This window comes from Oncorhynchus mykiss, chromosome 1 (genome assembly GCF_013265735.2).
Source record: "Oncorhynchus mykiss isolate Arlee chromosome 1, USDA_OmykA_1.1, whole genome shotgun sequence".
Classification (NCBI taxonomy): Eukaryota; Metazoa; Chordata; class Actinopteri; order Salmoniformes; family Salmonidae; genus Oncorhynchus; species Oncorhynchus mykiss.
In genome coordinates, this window is record NC_048565.1 from 54,512,186 (window position 1) to 54,530,893 (window position 18,708).

The following is an 18,708-nucleotide window of genomic DNA, read 5'->3' on the forward strand; positions in this document are numbered from 1 at the left end:
CATCATAATAAGTAATTGCATTATTTTTTTATTTCACCTTTATTTAACCAGGTAGGCAAGTTGAGAACAAGTTCTCATTTACAATTGCGACCTGGCCAAGATAAAGCAAAGCAGTTTGACACGTACAACGACACAGAGTTACACATGGAATAAACAAGCATACAGTCAATAATATAGTAGAAAAATACGTCTAAACAATGTGAGCAAATGAGGTGAGATAAGGGAGGTAAAGGCAAAAAAGGCAACGGTGGTGAAGTACATACAATATAGCAAGTAACACTGGAATGGTAGATTTGCAGTGGAAGAATGTGCAAAGTAGAGAGAAATAATGGGGTGCAAAGGAGCAAAATAAATAAATAAATAAATAAATAAATAAATACAGTAGGGAAAGAGGTAGTAGTTGGGGCTAAATTATAGATGGGCTATGTACAGGTGCAGTAATCTGTGAGCTTAAGGCTAGTGAGGGAGATAAGTGTTTCCAGTTTCAGAGATTTTTGTAGTTCGTTCCAGTCATTGGCAGCAGAGATGAATAATTGGTTTTGGGGGTGACCAGAGAGATATACCTGCTGGAGCGTGTGCTACAGGTGGGTGCTGCTATAGTGACCAGTGAGCTGAGATAAGGGAGGACTTTACCTAGCAGGGTCTTGTAGATGACCTGGAGCCAGTGGTTTGGCGACGAGTATGAAGCGAGGGCTAGCCAACGAGAGCATACAGGTCGCAGTGGTGGGTGGTATATGGGGCTTTGGTGACAAAACGGATGGCACTGTGATAGACTGCATCCAATTTATTGAGTAGGGTATTGGAGGCTCTTTTGTAAATGACATTGCCGAAGTCGAGGATTGATAGGATGGTCAGTTTTACAAGGGTATGTTTGGCAGCATGAGTGAAGGAGGCTTTGTTGCGAAATAGGAAGCCAATTCTAGATTTAACTTTGGATTGGAGATGTTTGATGTGAGACTGGAAGGAGAGTTTACAGTATACAGAATGGTGTCGTCTGCGTAGAGGTGGATCAGAGACTCACCAGCAGCAAGAGCGACATCATTGATGTATACAGAGAAGAGAGTCGGTTCAAGAATTGAACCCTGTGGCACCCCCATAGAGACTGCCAGAGGTCCGGACAGCAGACCCTCCGATTTGACACACCGAACTCTATCAGAGAAGTAGTTGGTGAACCAGGCGAGGCAATTATTTGAGAAACCAAGGCTGTCGAGTCTGCCGATGAGGATGTGGTGATTGACAGTCTCGAAAGCCTTGGCCAGGTCAATGAATACGGCTGCACAGTATTGTTTCTTATCGATGGCGTTTAAGATTTTGTTTAGGACCTTGAGCGTGGCCACGACCAGCTCTGAAACCAGATTGCATAGCGGAGAAGGTAGGGTGGGATTCGAAATGGTCGGTAATCTGTTTGTTGCCTTGGCTTTCGAAGACCTTAGAAAGGTAGGATAGATATAGGTCTGTAGCAGTTTGGGTCAAGAGTGTCCCCCCTTTGAAGAGGGGGATGACGACAGCTGCTTTCCAATCTTTGGGAATCTTAGACGACACAAATGAGAGGTTGAACAGGCTAGTAATAGGGGTGGCAACAATTTTGGCAGATAATTTTAGAAAGAAAGGGTCCAGATTGTCTAGCCCGGCTTATTTGTAGGGGTCCAGATTTCGCAGCTCTTTCAGAAAATTAGCTGACTGGATTTGGAAGAAGGAGAAATGGGGAAGACTTGGGCGAGTTGCTGTGGGGGGTGCAGTGCTGTTGACCGGGGTAGGGGTAGCCAGGTGGAAAGCATGGCCAGCTGCAGAAAAATGCTTATTAAAATTCTCAATTATAGTGGATTTATCGGTGGTGATGTTTCCTAGCTTCAGTGCAGTGGGCAGCTGGGAGGAGGTGATCTTATTCTCCATGGACTTTACAGTGTCCCAGAACTTTTTTGAGTTAGTGTTGCAGGAAGGAAATATCTGCTTGAAAAAGCTAGCCGTGGCTTTTCTAACTGCCTTGAGTATATTGGTTTCTAGCTTCCCTGAAAAGTTGCATATCACGGGGGATGTTCGATGCTAATGCAGAACGCCATAGGATGTTTTTGTGTTGGTTAAGGGCAGTCAGGTCTGGAGAGAACCAATGGCTATATCTGTTCCTGGTTCTAAATTTCTTGAATGGGGCATGCTTATTTAAGATGGTGAGGAAGGCATTCCAAAAAAATAACCAGGCATCCTATACTGACGGGATGAGATCAATATCCTTCCAGGATACCCCGGCCAGGTCGATTAGAAAGGCCTGCTCGCTGAAGTGTTTCACTGTAGAGCCTACAGTGAATGTGGGCTCTGGGGCGATAAAATAGCTTCAAGGTGACCCATTTCGGATGCAGGCAATGAGGCAGTGATCGCGGAGATCTTGGTTGAAAACAGCAGAGGTGTATTTAGAGGGCAAGTTGGTTAGGATGATATCTATGAGGGTGCCCGTGTTTACAGCTTTGGGGTGGTACCTGGTAGGTTCATTGATAATTTGTGTGAGATTGAGGGCATCAAGCTTAGATTGTAGGATGGCTGGGGTGTTAAGCATGTTCCAGTTTAGGTCGCCTAGCAGCACGAGCTCTGAAGATAGATGGGGGGCAATCAGTTCACATATGGTGTCCAGAGCACAGCTGGGGGCAGAGGGTGGTCTATAGCAGGCGGCAACGGTGAGAGACTTGTTTTTAGAGAGGTGGATTTTTAAAAGTAGAAGTTCAAATTGTTTGGGTACAGACTTGGATTGTAGGACAGAACTCTGCAGGCTATCTTTGCAGTAGATTGCAACACCGCCCCCTTTGGCCGTTGTAGTTGTAGTTAGGGATGAAGATTTCAGAATTTTTGGTGGTCTTCCTAAGCCAGGATTCAGACAAGGCTAGAACATCCGGGTTGGCAGAGTGAAACTTAGGGAGGAGGCTTCTAATGTTAACATGCATGAAACCAAGGCAATTTTATTTATCTGTTATTTTCCAGGTAAGTTGACTGAGAACACGTTCTCATTTGCAGCAGCGACCTGGGGAATAGTTACAGGGGAGAGGAGGGGGATTAATGAGCCAATTGTAAACTGGGGATTATTAGGTGACCGTGATTGTTTGAGGGCCAGATTGGGAATTTAGCCAGGACACCGGGATTAACACCCCTATTCTTACGATAAGTGCCATGGGATCTTTAATGACCAGAGAGTCATGACACCCGTTTAACGTACCATCCGAAAGACAGCACCCTACACAGGGCAGTGTCCCCATTCCCTGCCCTGGGGCATTGGGATATTTTTTAGACCAGAGGAAAGAGTGCCTCCTACTGGCCCTCCAACACCACTTCCAGCAGCATCTGGTCTCCCATCCAGGAACTGACCAGGACCAACCCTGCTTAGCTTCAGAAGCAAGCCAGCAGTGGAATGCAGGGTGGTATGCTGCTGTTACGGTTACAGAAGTCATCAAAAGAGAGCGCCTGGGGAATAGGAGTGGAGCTAGGCACTGCAGGGCCTGGATTCACCTCTACATCACCAGAGGAGGAGTAGGATAAGGGTACGGCTAAAAGCTATGAGAATTGGTCGTCTAGAACATCTGGAACAGAGAGTAAAAGGAGGTTTCTGGGGGCGATAAAATAGCTTCAAGGTATAATGTACAGACAAAAGGTATGGTAGGATGTGAATACAGTGGAGGTAAACCTAGGTATTGAGTGATGATGAGAGAGATATCGTCTCTAGAAACATCATTGAAACCAGGTGATGTCATCACGTGTGGGTGGTGGAACTGAAAGGTTGGATAAGGTATAGTGAGCAGGGCTAGAGGCTCTACAGTGAAATAAGCCAATAAACACTAACCAGAACAGCAATGGACAAGGCATATTGACATTAAGGAGAGGCATGCATAGTCGAGTGATCATAAGGGTCCAGTGAGTAGTGAGGTTGGTTGGGGTCACGGCGATTCAGACAGCTAGCCGGGCCATGGGTATCAATCTAGCATAGGATGAGTTCTGTTTCCGTCGGTAGATTAGTGGGGTTCCGTGTGGTAGAGAGGATCAATCCAATTGGCAAAATAGCTATAGTTATAGTGACCCCAAAAAAATTGTCCGATATACCTATTCAGATAGCTGTCTTATCGGCTGCTAACGATTAGCGGGCCGCAGATGGGCGCTCAGGTAACATCACTACGGAGGGGCCAGCTGGATAACTCCCTCGGGCAGATAACGTCGGTAGTCCAGTCGTGAAGGGCTCCGCATCGGCAGTAAAACAGGTCCGGATAGGGGATTGTAGCCCAGGAGTGGCTGATGGAACTCTTAAGCTGGCTAGCTCCGGAATAATTGATGTTTGCTCCAGGATCGACGTAAGCCAATAGTCACACGGATAGCAGCTAGCTAGCTGTGAGATCCTGGTGTAAATGTCCAGAGCTTGCGATTGAAATCCGGGGATATGGAGAGAAAAATAGGTCCGGTATGTTCTGGTCTGAGTCGCGGTGTACAAAACTGCCGATAGATTTGAGCTAAAGGATAGCTGATGACCACAAACCGTGGTTAGCTGAATGCTAATGTTAGCCAGTAAACTGGCAAGCTTCTGGCTAGCTTCTGTTATAACTAGTAGGCTTAGTATTGAGTATTGAGTATAACCCCCATGGAGCTGTAGGCCTAAGAACGCATGCTCTATAGTTTTAATACCGTAAACTTAGTTAGGCCTATATTTCAATAGTAATACAATAGTCAATCATAAAACCTTTCATGTCATCACACAGCGTATGAGTTGTTCACGATTTGAAATGCAATCAATCATTTAAAGTTAAAATAAAGCGTCCATTTAATAAATAAGCATAAACAATAAATAAACAGTTCCATTTTGTAAAATTGCATTCAGGAATGAATGCAACTTTAGTATTTTCTGTAATAAAGTCTTTACAAAACTTTATAAAAACACTCTCCGGTACACTTATAATTTATTTAGTTTCGTTAACATTGTTCCAAACGGTCAGAAAGATTACAATATAATTTAACAGCACCTGTTGGGCACACATAATATGCATGCAGTGCTTGCTCCTTACCTTCTTTTTCTTGATCAGCAGTATTTTCCACGACTAGTCACATTTATTCCACACATCTGACTTCCCCTTTACCTCCTGAGCAACCAGTAAACATTCGCCCGTTTCCAGTTGATTTGTCACGTCCTCTGCATCCATTTTGCTGTGTGTTATGGTGTTCCGAGTTTGTTATAACCAATTTATTGATGTGAGTATGATAGGCTATAGGTCAGGCCATATTGGTCACATGCATGTGACGCATGCATGTCACGTAAAGAGAGCAAGGGCAGAGGGAATAGGGAATGTTTTTCCTAAACAAATTAGGGATTTTGGTAACTTTTCAGTCAGAAATGGCTAATTACGCTGCAGCAACACAGACAGCACGATAAACACTGTTCTGTGGTGGTCACTGCAGCAGAGAGGAGAGAGAGACAACAGGTGCTCGTCCCACAGTCACTCGCTGTAATTTTTATATTTACACACCGTGCAGCAAGTCTGAGCCCGGCCCAATTAAATCCACTGCGTTTGGACTCTAGTCATAAAGCATCAGATAAGCTTAGTGCAAATACTTGATTTGATTAAAACACATAGGATGTGTCTATGAAAAAATAAACATTTTGACTGGTTGAATGACAGAGATGACTGTAGACCAATATTGTTTTTTGTCTGGGACAGCCCTACCATGATTTGTGGAATGTGTAAGACACTGAGCATCATACCTCTGTTTCTGTCGTCCACTTGTCTCCTTGCTCCTTGTCACTGCTGCTGTACATGGTGTCTGGAATGAACTGTCTGTTTACGAACTGAAAACATAAACAAGATGGCCACCGTCACAAAGCAGCCGAGACATGATGATAACTGAATTAACAGGGTAGTGTTAAGTCGGTAGGAAATCAAAGAAAACTGCCCAAAACAGGTATGTATACATTATCTGAATTTGTCCAATTGGATGCACTTGTTTTCATTTCCATTGCGAAATGTAGTAAAATAATGCCTTAATGAACACGACCCAGGATAGTAAGTCCTCTCACCTCTGTAGCCTCCACCTTAATGGGCTCTATGTACTCTTCAACTATTTCACCCTCTGAAGAGAAAAATAATTTTCAGAATGCAGGACGAAAGATGTTTAATTAAACAACATCTTTATTGTCATAATTGGAAAACTAAACAATACAGCAAGAAACGTAACTTAAGGAGCGAACAGTTAACATTTAATATTGCCTACAACTTTCTTACAAATTCCCAAACTTACATGTACTTTTGCTAACTACATTGGTTCGCCATTTAAAAAAAAACTCACATTTCTAAGGATGGCAAAGGAACGTGACCAGTTGAGCTATCAAAATATGTATAACTTTGTCCATTTATAACTCAAAAGTGCAAATTAACGTCAATGTCAAAAATGTTGACCTTGGTCGACGGTCTGCTCCTCTGCCAACTCCACTACTGCTTCCAACTGCTGCTCCTCATCCTTCTCCTCCTCACACACTCCATTCTGGTGGGACTGGGCTTTGTCAAAGTACCCGCTTAGCAGCACCCGGTCCAGGCTGTCCTTCAGAGCTTTGTCTGGGGAGGGGAAGGGTAGAGAACCATCAGCATCACCATATCACAAAAAACACCACAGTATTATGATGCATCAATCTACAATAAAATATGGTGGACACATCTGGCCAAAGTATGTCTCATCGCATTCTCCAGTCTTGCGGTCTGAGCACTGAACCCCCCCCAATTGAAGTGCTCAATTGAACATGACCCAGTTCTCCAAGAGGTGGTGGTGCTGGCGACTGGAGAGAGGCGACTTGGTTTTCTAGACCCATAATGCTGAGACTAGAGGTCGACCGATTAATCAGAATTTATTGATGAATTATATTAAGTTAAAATAAGTGTTCATTCAGTATTGTTGTAATTGTCATTATTCTTTTTTTTTTTTTTTTTTTTTTTTTAAATCGGCATCGTCTTTTTTGGTCCTCCAATAATCGGTATCGGCGTTGAAAAATCATAATCGGTCGACCTCTAGCTGAGACAGCCAGTTCTCTGTCTCTCTGTGTGTGAGAATGGGTCCTGTGAGTGGGAGCAGAGGGCAGGCTATAGGTCCACAGGCCCCATGCCCCAGACCATGGCAACCTGCCCCAATGCCACTCTGTCCTGGCAGACTGCATTGTGTGTGTGTGTCTGTCTCAAGATCACATCAATCAGAATGCACCACTCCTATAGCTTGTACCCCTAGGCCCAGATGATTCATATTACAAAACTGTACATTTACAAGACTTCAGCATTCAGAATGCACAATTCCATCCATCTGCAACACCTCAGTTAGTTCTATGGTAATTGTGCCAGCCAACAGTTACGGATGTCATGCATAAATTATACAATTACTCTCTACTGCAGCAGTCGCGTTCGGATATGTACGGGTCCTTTCAGGCAAGTCAGTTAAAAATTACACACCAGAGACTCAAGGGATGCAAACTGGTGAGGGTCCAAAAGGTTGATGTTCATTAAATTAGCATATTTTCAGAGAATAACAACTACATATTTGAACAAATCTCAATTCTCAGGAAACATGTTTATGGTAGGCTAGCATTGCTTAATTGATTACGTGGGTTGAATTTAATCCAGAAGTGTATTGTGCCATATCACAATATGTTGCTGACTCATGAGTGGCATGGTATGGTTTTCCATGTCTGAAGCAGGCCTATAGGCCTATTTGTTTGGCAAGACAGCTGTGCATGGCTGCATCACTGTAGTAGGTTGTTTTGATTATTTGAATAGCCATTCACCTTTTGTTTACTGCATTTGTTTACTATACAGCCTAAATATAGATTGTGTCATGCCTTTATCAATGTGATATTTTGTATACTAGGCTTAACTTGGTACTGCCGTTTTGTTTGCATTTGCAGTTATCCAAACTGCTAATTCAGTATTTTTGTTTGCATGCATGACTATGCTACTACTTTCAGCATTTAGTTTGCACTATTTTGGTAAGACAGCTGTATTCACAAAGGGTAATTCACCTATTGCAAACAGCCTATCCATCTTGTAGCCTATATTCATTACCAAATACAGCTTTGCTTTAGTGTGGAGGGCTCTGTCCATTTTGCTGATAAAGCGCAGCGGAGGTGGGCTACAGATTTTGGCAGCAACGTGTCACTTCAAAATCACTCAATGGCCTCAGTCTCAGAATTTGAACTTTGTTTATTGTGGTATAGCGTGATAAGCAGAACTGAATATAGATGGATATTGGAGGAAACTGGAACATTGGTGGAAACTGTCGTACACGTCGATCCAGAGGATCCCAAACATGGCCAATGCGTGACATGTCTGGTGAGTATGCAGTCCATGGAAGAAATGGAACATTGCTGAAGAATTAAATGATGGCAGCGGAAGAACGGTATGACAATTTGCCAGAAGATCTCTTCACGGTATATCTGTGCATTCAAATTGCCATCTACAAAATACAATTGTGTACACCTATGTAGATATTCCATTAAAAATCAACAGTTTCCAGCGACAATAGTCATTTACAATATTAACAATGTCTACACTGCATTTCTGATCAATTTGATGTTATTTTAATGGAGAAAAAGGACATTTCTAAGTGACCCCAAACTTTTGTGTATGTGTAAGGGTAAAGTGACTAGGCAACAGGATAAATAATAAACAGCGGCCTATGTGACGAGTCAAAAGGTTAACAAGCAGTCTTATTCAGAGACTTGTCCCGAAGCCATACCTGCGTTCTCTTGGCTGTGTGCTTAAGGTCGTTGTCCTGTTGGAAGGTGAACCTTCGACTGAGGTCCTGAGCTCTCTGGAGCAGGTTTTCATCAAGGATCTCTCTGTGCTTTGCGCCGTTCATCTTTGCATCAATCCTGACTAGTCTCCCAGTCCCTGCCACTGAAGAACATCCCCACAGCATGATGCTGCCACCACCATGACACACCTCCAGACGTGACTCTTGGCATTCAGGTCAAAGAGTTCAATCTTGGTTTCATCAGGACAGAGAATCTTTTTTTGCATGGTCTGAGAGTCTTTAAGTGCCTTCTACTAAACTCCAAAGCATGCTGTCATGTGCCTTTTACGGAGGAGTGGCTTCAGTCTGGCCACTCTACCATAAAAACCTGATTGGTTAGAGTGCTGCAGAGATGGGATAACCTTCCAGAAGGACAACCATAACCACAGAGGAACTCTAGAGCTCAGTCAGAGTAACCATCAGGTTCTTGGTCACCTCCCTAACCAAGGCCCTTCTCTCCCGATCGCTCAGTTTGGCCGGTCGGCCAGCTCTAGGAAGAGCCTGTGTTCTTGGGGACCTTCAATGCTGTGGAAATGTGTTGGTACCCTTCCCCAGATCTGTGCTTCGACACAATCCTTTCTACCGCATGGATTGGTTTTTGCTCTGACATGCACTGTCAACTGTGGGACCTTATATAGACAGGTATGTGCCTTTCTAAATCATGTCCAATCAATTGAATTTACCACAGGTGGACTCCAATCAATTTGTCGAAACTTCTCAAGGATGATCAATGGGGGGGCGCTAGAGAGCGTGCTATGGTGTAGACGTGCTTTACTAGAGCTCCGCTCTATTTTGAAACAAATTAGTATTTATCTTAACCTCTCACGACCTATAACTTCAAACAAATATGACAAAGGGAAAAGGCACCAAAAAAGGGGGCGCTAAACAAGATAATTTGAATGAGATAGACAACGAACCAATTTCAACGTCGCCGACCCACGAGGAGTTAGCTGAAGAGGCTAGCTTCCAAGAGTTCCCCACAGAGCCTACTCAAAGTGGCATACTGGCTGCCATAAACTCACTAAGCAAGAATGTGGACACAAGGTTGGCTGATATCTCAAAGAGTATTGGGACTTTGGCCGAAACTGTGAAGGCAACTAAGGGAAGGGTGCATGAGGTTGAGACGACAGTCGATCACGAGGCCAGGCTACAGGACATAGAGAAACAGTGCGCAACTTTCAAAAATCACAACAAAACCCTGAAAGCCCGACTGGAAATGCTCAAGTCGCATTCAAGACGGCAGAACATCCGAATATGTGGGATCCAGGAGGACACTGAGAAAGGGAAACCCACCGAATTTGTCTCGGAGCTGATACAGGCATTGATTGCTGGGGAGTGAACACTTCAAAACGCCCATCCTGATCGACCGCCTACACAGATCTCAGGCAACGAAGCCGGCCAAGGGCGCGCCACCAAGGCCATTCATTGTACGGCTGCACTATCCCCAGACCAGGAATCTCATCCTCAAGCTGGCTAGTTAAAAGTTCCCCCTTACCCTGGCTCCGTTGAAGTTGTCTTTCTACCCAGATCTACCTTGGAGGTGAGGAACCAACGGAAATGATGAGGTACGCAACAAATGCAGGGCGGCCAACATCAGATATGGATTCCTCTTCCCAGCCCGGTTTAAGGTGACAGTCGAAGGATCAACACGTACGTTTGACAACCCAAAAGAGGCCGATCTGTTCTTAACAAGCAAGCTCCCTGGCTGAGGATACAGAACGGCTGTTTCAGCCGGCTAAATGACCAAATACAGGCCAGGAATGTGTTTGAATTTCCAGCCTGTCTTTTCGATTAGAAGATCAGAAATTGGGACTTATATGATAGGTGAGATGTTGTGGCTAATATAGCATTGTTTAGCATATCATGTTTTAGCGCCACTCACCCCCTAACGTGAGAGTTAAGTGTTAAGTGTTATTTAATATTAGTTTATATGCGGAGCATCTATAGACGACGAGTTAGTTCAAGCTGTATGTCTAGACACCCTAAGGTTTGTGTGTTAGCCAAGGAGTGCTTCGTTTGGGGAAGTCACTCAGTAAAGGGACGGGAGGGGGGGATGGGGTCTGTGTTTTATGTTCACGTTTATTATTAATACAGGTGGCATGACAAGCTCCCGCACAGCGGGATGTTTTTCTTCTGGGTTTCGTATGACAGCAACAATTTGCTCTAAAATAAGAAATGCCACATAGTGACAGAGCACAGAGGTGGAAGGTGGAATAAAGATAGTCAGCAGGAACTGTAATGGCTTAGGGCATGTGGTGAAACGAGCTAAGGTTTTTTTCTCATCTTAAATCACTGGGTGCTGACATAGTGCTTCTTCAAGAAACTCATAGTAAACGCTCCGCTCAGGCCAAGCTACGAGTCGGCTGGATCGGTCAGATATACCAGTCTAACTTTGATGCAAAAGCGAGACGCCTTTTCAACATAATGTATCACGATCATAAGGTTGAGGCAGTGGTAATAGCTCAATGCAGAGAAGGCGTTTGATCGGAATGAGTGGAAGTATATTTAGGTTCTGGAGCACTTCGGGTTTGGAAAGGAATTTATTAATTGGATAAGAATTATTTATGCACACCCAATGGCGTCCGTGGTAACCAATCAAGAAATGTCGCAGTCATTCCGCTTGTTCAAGGGGTGCCGACAGGGGTGCCCTATTTCGCTTGCTCTCTTCGCTATAGCCATGGAACCCCTTGCTACTCGCATTCGGGCATGTGCCGATATAGCTTCTGTTAAAATAAAGGACACACAGCACAAAATTTCCCTATATGCAGACGATGTTCTTTTGTTTTTGTCCAAGCCTAAAACTTCTACTCCACCATTACTTAACTTGATAAACACATTTGGCTCCTTCTCTGGCTACAAGATAAACTGGCAAAAAGTGAGTTGATGCCCATATCACGGCCTGTGGATATGCAATTTCTATTAAAATGGTTGTCCTACCCAGGTTTCTTTACCTCTTCCAATGTCTACCCAATTTCATACCACAAAGCTATTTTAAGAAACTAGATTCAATAGTAACTCCATTTTTATGGGATAACAAGGCAGCCAGAATTTCAAAGAAGCATTTATGCAAGTACAAGATAGGAGGGGGGCTTTGGCCTTCCTCACTTTAAACTGTATTATTGGGCTGCTAATCTGAACATTTTGTCTTTCTGGAGGGAAAGTTAACCTGCGATGAAACAGAAGGATATGCCTTCATGGCTTTTGATTGAGCAGGCCTCCTGTCAACGTTCCTCACTCCCTGCACTTGTTAATAGCCCATCATATGTGAAAAAAATCCACTTATGACTCTAACCCAGTCATTGGTCATACGCTTAGGATCTGGAAACAGATTAGGTATTTTCTTAACATACCCACTGTATACATTGACAGCCCGATTTGCCTGAATCATGCTTTCCACCCTGCATTGGATGATATGGTGTTTTCACAGTGGAGGGAGAAGGGGCTCACAACAATTGGTAATCTATACATTGATGGTCAGTTAGCTTCATTTCAACAATTACAGGGAAAGTTCAACATGCCAACAACACATTTTTTCAGATACTGGTAGGGGGATGCTGAGAGAAGCAGGTGAGTCAGGGCTGGTAAGGGGGGGGGGGGTGCTGAGAGAAGCAGGTGAGTGAGGGCAAGTAGGTGGGGATGCTGAGAGAAGCAGGTGAGTGGGCTGGTAGGGGGACGCTGAGAGAAGCAGGTGAGTGAGGGCGGGTAGGGGGGGGTGCTGAGAGAAGCAGGTGAGTGAGGGCTGGTAGGGGGATGCTGAGAGAAGCAGGTGAGAGGGCTGGTAGGGGGATGCTGAGAGAAGCAGGTGAGTGGGCTGGTAGGGGGGGGTGCTGAGAGAAGCAGGTGAGTGAGGGCTGGTAGGGGGGGGTGCTGAGAGAAGCAGGTGAGTGAGGGCTGGTAGGGGGATGCTGATAGAAGCAGGTGAGTGAGGGCTGGTAGGGGGATGCTGATAGAAGCAGGTGAGAGGGCTGGTAGGGGGATGCTGAGAGAAGCAGGTGAGTGGGCTGGTAGGGGGATGCTGAGAGAAGCAGGTGAGTGAGGGCGGGTAGGGGGTTGCTGAGAGAAGCAGGTGAGTGAGGGCGGGTAGGGGGATGCTGAGAGAAGCAGGTGAGAGGGCTGGTAGGGGGATGCTGAGAGAAGCAGGTGAGTGAGGGCGGGTAGGGGGTTGCTGAGAGAAGCAGGTGAGTGAGGGCTGGTAGGGGGATGCTGAGAGAAGCAGGTGAGTGAGGGCGGGTAGGGTGGGTGCTGAGAGAAGCAGGTGAGTGAGGGGGGGTGCTGAGAGAAGCAGGTGAGTGAGGGGGGGTAGGGGGATGCTGAGAGAAGCAGGCGAGAGGGCTGGTAGGGGGATGCTGAGAGAAGCAGGCGAGAGGGCTGGTAGGGGGATGCTGAGAGAAGCAGGTGAGTGAGGGCGGGTGGGGGGGTGCTGAGAGAAGCAGGTGAGAGGGCTGGTAGGGGGTGCTGAGAGAAGCAGGTGGGTGAGGGCGGGTAGGGGGTTGCTGAGAGAAGCAGGTGAGTGAGGGCTGGTAGGGGGATGCTGAGAGAAGCAGGTGAGTGAGGGCGGGTAGGGGGGGTGCTGAGAGAAGCAGGTGAGTGAGGGGGGGTGCTGAGAGAAGCAGGTGAGTGAGGGGGGGTAGGGGGATGCTGAGAGAAGCAGGCGAGAGGGCTGGTAGGGGGATGCTGAGAGAAGCAGGTGAGTGAGGGCGGGTGGGGGGGTGCTGAGAGAAGCAGGTGAGAGGGCTGGTAGGGGGTGCTGAGAGAAGCAGGTGGGTGAGGGCGGGTAGGGGGGGGTGCTGAGAGAAGCAGGTGAGTTTTTACTATTTTTTACAGTGTAGAATAGTGAAGACATCAAAACTATGAAATAACATATGGAATCATGTAGTACAACAATTGGTAATCTATACATTGATGGTCAGTTAGCTTCATTTCAACAATTACAGGGAAAGTTCAACATGCCAACAACACATTTTTTCAGATACTGGTAGGGGGATGCTGAGAGAAGCAGGTGAGTGAGGGCGGGTGGGGGGGGTGCTGAGAGAAGCAGGTGAGAGGGCTGGTAGGGGGATGCTGAGAGAAGCAGGTGAGTGAGGGCGGGTAGGGGGGTGCTGAGAGAAGCAGGTGAGTGAGGGCGGGTAGGGGGGGTGCTGAGAGAAGCAGGTGAGAGGGCTGGTAGGGGGATGCTGAGAGAAGCAGGTGAGTGAGGGCGGGTAGGGGGGTGCTGAGAGAAGCAGGTGAGAGGGCTGGTAGGGGGTGCTGAGAGAAGCAGGTGGGTGAGGGCGTGTAGGGGGGGGGGGGGGTGCTGAGAGAAGCAGGTGAGTTTTTACTATTTTTTACAGTGTAGAATAGTGAAGACATCAAAACTATGAAATAACATATGGAATCATGTAGTAACCAAACAAGTGTTACATCAAAATATATTTTAGATTCTTGAAAGTAGCCTTGACAGCTTTACACTCTTGGCATTCTCAACCAGCTTCACCTGGAATACTTTTCCAACAGTCTTGAAGGAGTTCCCACATATGCTGAGCACTTGTTGGCTGCTTTTCCTTCAATCTGCGGTCCAACATCTCAATTGGGTTGAGGTCAGGTGATTGGGGAGGCTAGGTAAACTGATGCAGCACTCCATCACTCTGCTTCTTGGTCAAATGGCCCTTACACAGCCTGAAGATGTGTTGGGTCATTGTCCTGTTGAAAAACAAATGATAGTGGGACTAAGCGCAAACCAGATGGGATGGTGTATCACTGCAGAATGCTGTGGTAGCCATGCTGGTTATGTGTGCCTGGAATTCTATATAGATCACTGACAGTGCCACCAGCAAAACACCCCCACACCATCACACCTCCTCCATGCGTCACGGTGGGAGCCACATGCAGAGATCATTCGTTCACCTACTGTCTCACAAAGACACGGCGGTTGGAACCAAAAATGTCAAATTTGGACTCAGACCAAAGGACAGATTTCCACCGGTCTAATGTCCATTGCTCAGGTTTCTTGGCCCAAGCAAGTCTCTTCTTATTGGTGTCCTTTAGTAGTGGTTTCTTTGATGCAATTCAACCATGAAGGCCTGATTCACACAGTCTCCTCTGAACAGTTGATGTTGAGATGTGCCTGTTACTTGAACTCTGTGAAGCATTTATGTGGGATGCAATCTGAGATGCCGTTAACTAATGAATTTATCCCCTGCAGCAGAGGTAACTCTGGGTCTTCCTTTCCTGTAGCGGTCTTCATGAGAGCCAGTTGTGACTGCACTTGAAGAAACTTTCAAAGTTCTTGACATTTTCCAGATGAACTGACCTTCATGTCTTAAAGTAATGATGGACTGTCATTTCTCTTTGCTTATTTGAGCTGTTCTTGCCATAATATGGACTTGGTCTTTTACCAAATAGGGCTATCTTCTGAATACCGTCCCTACCTTGTCACAACTCAACTGATTGGCTCAAAAGCTTTAAGGAAAGAAATTCCACAAATTAACTTTTAAGAAGGTACACCTGTTAATTTAAATGCATTCCAGGTGATTACCTTTTGAAGCTGGTTGAGACAATACCAAGAGTGTGCAAAGCTGTCATCAAAGCAAAGGGGGGCTAATTTGAAGAACCTAAAATATATTTTGATTTGTTTAACACTTTTTTGGTTACTACATGATTCCATATGTGTTATTTCATAGTTGTGATGTCTTCACTATTATTCTACAATGTAGAATAATAGTAAAAATAAAGAAAAACCCTAGAATGAGTAGGTGTGTCCAAATTTTTGACTGGTACTGTACTGTATAATTGTCTGTCAGACTAGAGATTGGGAACCGTGTCAGCTCTATTCGTTCCATTTCTATCAGTTTCTTGAATGTTCAGAACGTTTCAGACCACTGAGTAGTGAATTCACCTAGTTGTAGTTGGTTAAACTTACATGTTGTTCCTGCTGCAGCCTTGTCCTTCCCCTCCAACAGATCCATGAAGTGTTGAGAAGCCTCTTCGTACTGGTCAGACAACCTGCAACAGGAGAGGTACAGTTGTAACTTGGGAAAGAAAAATACCTGTACACTGTTGAATGCTCCTGCAGTTTTATTGAGTGCAATATTTAGACCCAGAAGTCTTCGTCACGCTCGAGTTATAACTCCCATTTCAAGCTCTCTTGTCCATCAAGTCAATGCGAAACAGTGAAACCCCCACTTCTAAACATCCCAGTTGAACATCATGTTTATGCATGTATTGGACAAATGGTGTCATGTTCAAGTTCTCACCTGAGAACAAGTATGGCCGTGGCGGTCATGAAATTTTGAGGCTGGTGATTGGCACGCGAATAACTGCCGGTCTCACGGTAAATGACCGTTAATTAACAAACTCATTTAGCATCTCCTTGTTTCCAAGCATAGCCTACAAGCCACTGATGACAACCTTTGGAACATCTACAAGTCTAATAAATCCTTGTAATGTAGCCTACAGCGTCACAATAAATCCATAATTTATTTTAGACAGGTCAAAAGAAACATGTAGTCTATTTCAGAAGAACAGAATAGCATACTCCTGATCTGGCTATGCCATATGGCTGTGGACAACACTAGTTCATTTAGCAGGCAAGATTTGCTTAGAATTCTGTGGCATTATTTTATAGTATGAAGAATACAAGTGAATATAGCTGAATAAAATTGAAAGGATATTTTCTCCAATTGATTCGAGTGAGCACATGCATCTATTCTGTGTTGAGCGGTTAAAAAAGAAAAAAAGGTTAAAAAGGTTAAAAAAGGTCCTCCTACAGTATATGCTTCATTTAGAGTTATTTACGTAACAGTTGTGATACAAACCTTGGGCTATATGTTTTGATTTTTAATACATTCTAAGGCTCCACAATGCAAAAAAAAAAGTTGCATGAAAAAGGCATGACAAGCACTTAATAATGGCTCAAATTTCCCAGCGGCATTCCATTTGTGTGGCCATAATCCCCCCTAAAAAAATCCATGCCTTTTGCAGCCAGTGTGCGTTTGTGCTGAGTATAATAATTATAATTCCATTCCCCCGGCTGTGCTCCCTGAAGCACCTCTCACTCACATGGCTCTCTAACATATCTCAATTCTTATTAGCCAATGATCGGGTCCTTCTCACAGGCTACAAGTGAAGACATAACGGGGACGCAACTGCGCGCATCCTTTTCGAATTCCGAGGTGCATATTGAAGATGCTGGAAGAACTGTCCACATTTACTTTTCGGCAGCCAACAAGATGAGTAGGCCTAACAAACAATAGCCTATGCCAAAGCAAAAAAACCTAATGGTCACTCTGAAAGAGCTCTAGAGTTCCTTTGTGGAGATGGGAGAACCTTCCAGAAGGACAACCATCTCTGCAGCATTCAAACCATTATAGTAGAGCAGCCAGACGGAATCCACTCATCAGTAAAAGGCACATGACAGCCCACTTTAGGCCATGAGAAACAAGATTCTCTGGGCTGATGAAACCAAGATTGAACTCTTTGGCCTGAATGCCAAGCGTCAAGTCTAGAGGAAACCTGGCACCATCCCTACAGTGAAGCATGGTGGTGGCAGCGTCATGCTGTGGGGATGTTTATCATTGGCAGGGACTGGGAGACTAGCCAGGAACGAGGGAAAGATGAACAGATCAAAGTACAGAGAGATCATTGATGAAAACCTGCTCCAGAGCACTCAGGACCTCAGACTGAGGCAGGACAACGGCACTAAGCACACAGCCACGGAGTGGAGTGGCTTCGGGAAAAGTCTCTGAATGTCATTGAGTGGCCCAGCCAGAGCCCGGACTTGAACCTGATCGAACATCTCTGGAGAGACCTGAAATTAGCTGTGCACCGACGCTCCCCATCTAACCTGACTGAGCTTGAGAGAATCTGCAGAGAAGAATGGGAGAAACTCCCCAAATACAGGTGTGCCAAGCTTGTAGCGTCATACCCAAGAAGACGCCAGGCTGTAATTGCTGCCAAAGGCGCTTCAACAAAGTACTGAGTAAAGTCTCTGAATACATATGTACATTTGCTAACAGTTTTTGCTTTGTCATAATGGGGTATTGTGTGTAGATTGTATTTTTTTCAATCACCCATTTTAGAAATTATTTCACCTTTATTTAACCAGGTAGGCCAGCTGAGAACAAGTTCTCCTCTACAACTGCGACCTGACCAAGATAAAGCAAAGCAGTACGACAAAAACAACAGTTACACATGAGACGAACAAATGTACACTCAATAACACAAAATAAAAATCTATATACAGTCTGTGAAAATGCAGTAAGACTAGGGAGGTAAAGGCAATAAATAGGCCATAGTGTGAAACAATTACAATTTAGCATTAACACAGGAGTTATAGATATGCAGATGATGATGTGCAAGTAGAGATACTGGGGTGCAAAAGAGCAAAAAAAGAACAATATGGGGATGAGGTAGTTGTGTGGGCTATTTACAGGTGCAGTGATTGGTAAGCTGCTCTGACAGCTGATGAATAAAGTTAAAGAGGGAGATATAAAACATATAAGATATAAGGCCAAAGGAGCTTTGTTGGTTTTGGGGATGACCAGTGAAATATACCTGCTGAAGCGCATGCTACGGGTGGGTGTTGCTATGGTGACCAGTAAGCTGAGATAAGGTGGGGCTTTACCAAGCAAAGACTTATAGATGATCTGGAGCCAGTGGGTTTGGCAACGAATACAGTGATCGGTTGAAGAGCCTGCATTTAGTTTTACTTGCATTTAAGAGCAGTTGGAGGCCACGGAATGAGTGTTGTATGGCATTGAAGCTCGTTTGGAGGTTTGTTAACAGTGTCCAAAGACGGGCCAAATGTATACAGAATGGTGTCGTCTGCGTAGAGGTGGATCAGAGACTCACCAGCAGCAGAGTGACATCATTGATGTATACAGAGAAGAGAGTCGGCCCGGGAATTGAACCCTGTGGCACCCCATAAAGACTGCCAGAGGTCCA

General features: G+C 45.0%; 1 protein-coding gene across 7 annotated transcripts in view; it reads right to left on the reverse strand.

The window, feature by feature from the left end:
* Nucleotides 1-18,708, reverse strand: part of caprin1b (cell cycle associated protein 1b) — a 65,603-nt gene that overhangs the window by 7,490 nt on the left and 39,405 nt on the right. For all 7 annotated transcript variants that reach the window (XM_036980569.1, XM_036980538.1, XM_036980550.1 and 4 more), the window contains 4 exons: nt 15,686-15,768; nt 6,414-6,569; nt 6,035-6,087; nt 5,723-5,806 (listed from right to left, as the gene is read on the reverse strand). In XM_036980569.1, coding sequence (XP_036836464.1) covers nt 5,723-5,806; nt 6,035-6,087; nt 6,414-6,569; nt 15,686-15,768 — 376 coding nt within the window. The remainder of the gene's footprint in view (nt 1-5,722; nt 5,807-6,034; nt 6,088-6,413; nt 6,570-15,685; nt 15,769-18,708) is intronic.